This window comes from Manacus vitellinus, unplaced genomic scaffold, assembly GCF_001715985.3.
Source record: "Manacus vitellinus isolate BGI_N305 unplaced genomic scaffold, ASM171598v3 scaffold_110_pilon, whole genome shotgun sequence".
NCBI lineage: Eukaryota > Metazoa > Chordata > Aves > Passeriformes > Pipridae > Manacus > Manacus vitellinus.
The window spans coordinates 494,762-497,185 of NW_021938845.1; the positions used below are offsets into that span (position 1 = coordinate 494,762).

The window sequence follows — 2,424 nt, forward strand, 5'->3', positions numbered from 1 at the left end:
GGTCAGAGGCTCCTCCACAGCCTTGGTTTGTGGGGTTTCTCCTAAAGGTTTTTGGAGGGTTTTCTCAAATGCCTTTCTGCAGTAGAATCATAGGAATTGTGAGGTTGTTTTGGTTGGAAAAGCCCTCGGAGCCCCCGGAGTCCAACCATCCCCCAGCACTGCCAGGGCCACACTGACCCATGGCAGGGATTTTTAATCACTGCCGAGCAGATACTGTTGAAAAAGTAAGTTGAATATTGGGCATTAGAGGGGAAGGCCCAAAGGACAAGCCAGGACTAACTTGTTGCATCTCCATCTGGAATAGTGTGAGAAGTGGTCGCTCCCCTTGAACAGGAAAAGTCTGGGAAGGACAAGAGTGATCAAACCCCAGGAATAATCCATTCCACAGTCCTCTTCAGCTTGGGAAGGGGATTACTGGAAGTCTATGAAATTGTGAGGAAAGCAGAGTACCAGGCCAAAGGGCTGAGGCAGGACTTTGTGCAGAACCCTAATTCAGTTTTTCTTCTGATTAAATGTGGGATTTGTTGCTCCGAGATGCTGCAGAAACAAAAAGTGTAAAGGGGTTTCCAAGGGGATCAGACGAATCCAAGCTGATAGTGCAGATGCAGCCTCTGGGAAGCTGGGAGGGTGCAGGAAGGAAAGGATCATCCACACTCCTTCCCAAATATCTGCCACTGGCTGTTCCCACAGCAGGGTTGTTCCATGAGAAGGCTCTTTGCTCCGGCCTCATTTGTGTGAGGACATGAAACAACCCTGTGCTACAAACAACGCTCGTTAAAAAGCATCATTAAACCTCTTGGCTGGGGAGGAGTTAAAGGCAGAGCTGGTGGTGTGATCCTGGGCACGGCCTGGCAGGGTCAGGGATGAAGGGAGTAGCTCTGGAATCTGCAGAGCCCCAGGATGTGCCAAAAGGATGAGTTTTGTACCTGAAAGCAGAGGCAGGAGGGAGCCCCACGGAACAACCGCTTGGGTTGTCCCAAAGTTTTAGTGAACCCCAAGTGAAAGGATGCAAAGGTAAGAGGACAGGGATATCCTAAGACCCCTCCAGACTCAAAAAAGCCACTGGATCCACCTTCTTCCCACATAATTCCCCCTCCAGTGTAGATTTTCCGCTTCACCCGGGCCCGGGGCGGATCCCTCCCTTCTGGATGTCGCCTGACGTGGGTTGCCTGGTTCAAATGGGATTGCTTGGTGGGTTTGGTGTTGTTTGGTGGGTTTGGTGTTCCTAATTGCCCTGTCTGCCCTCCGTGCCCACAGTGAAGCTGCTGCCCACGCCGTGGCCACGCTGGCCGAAGCCACTCTCCAAGGGGGGGGACAGATTGTCCTGTCTGGAGAAACGGCGGCGGCGGTCGGAGCCCTCACCGGCGTGCAGGATGCCAATGGTAAGGCTGCTGGGGGGCTTGGCATTCCTGTGCTCTTAACTGGAGGGGTTTACTCTCTTTTTGCTGAAATGCCCAGGTTTTGCTGGTAGAATTTCCAGCTGCAGGTGGTCACTGAGCGGGTTGGGCCTTAGAATGAGATGGTGGCACTGAGCTCTTGTTTGATTCCATGGTGCTGGTGGCTCTGCTCTTTCCCTCCTCTTTATCCTTAGGGGGTTTTTTTGGAAAGCTCCTTCCCATTCTGCATCTGCACAGTGCCCAGCACAGCCTTGACCAATCAACACAACCAGTTGGTGCCACAATAAACTCATCCCCAAACTCTTCCCCGTGAGGGAATGACCAACATTTTATTACTTTCTCATTTCTTTCCCTTCTCAAAGCTTTTTTTTTGTGGGTTTGGTGGCTGCTCTTGAGCACCTGTTGCTTTTCTGCTCAGGTGAGACCTTCCAGGGTCCCTCAGCTGTCCTTTGGCTCCTGCTTTATTTTCCCTCTTGCTCCCAGAGTCAATCCTTTACTTTTAGGGATTCTCTGCAGCATTTCTCACCACTTGTTTGGTGTCTCTTCTGCCAAGTCTGGTGGCTTTTTGCAGCTATTCAAACTAAGCTCCTATTAAAGGAAACTAAATGCACAGAAATTGGTTCAAGGGATGGTGCTGGAATGTGCAAATGTGTCTCATCCACTGCTTCCAGTTGCTCTGAGCCTCTGCCTGACCCTGGAGGTGTCCAGGGAAGGACTGGACGTGGCACTGGGTGCTCTGGGCTGGGGGACTTGGTGGTGTCTGGGGTCACAGGTTGGACTCAGTGATCCCAGAGGTCTTTTCCAGCCTGATCCTGTGATGCTTTCTGAGTTCAGAGAAGAAACTCGGCGGTTATTTGGATTAAATTGGAAGGAGGTTTGTCAAAATAAGCTCAGAGAGGACACAGAGGGGAGAGCCACAGAGTCACCTTGAGGACGGGGCTGTCTGGGTGTTAATTGTCAAAGGGGGGGCCAAGCACGTGAGGTCAGGTGGCACAGCAGCGACTTGCTGCCTTGTCACTTGGCACGG

At 51.8% G+C, this 2,424-nt stretch overlaps 1 protein-coding gene across 1 annotated transcript in view; it reads left to right on the forward strand.

Moving 5' to 3' along the window:
* Positions 1–2,424, forward strand: part of NRF1 (nuclear respiratory factor 1) — a 50,014-nt gene that overhangs the window by 43,380 nt on the left and 4,210 nt on the right. Inside the window, exon 7 of the mRNA XM_029965615.1 lies at positions 1,258–1,382. Within this exon, the coding sequence (XP_029821475.1) occupies positions 1,258–1,382 (125 nt within the window). The remainder of the gene's footprint in view (positions 1–1,257; positions 1,383–2,424) is intronic.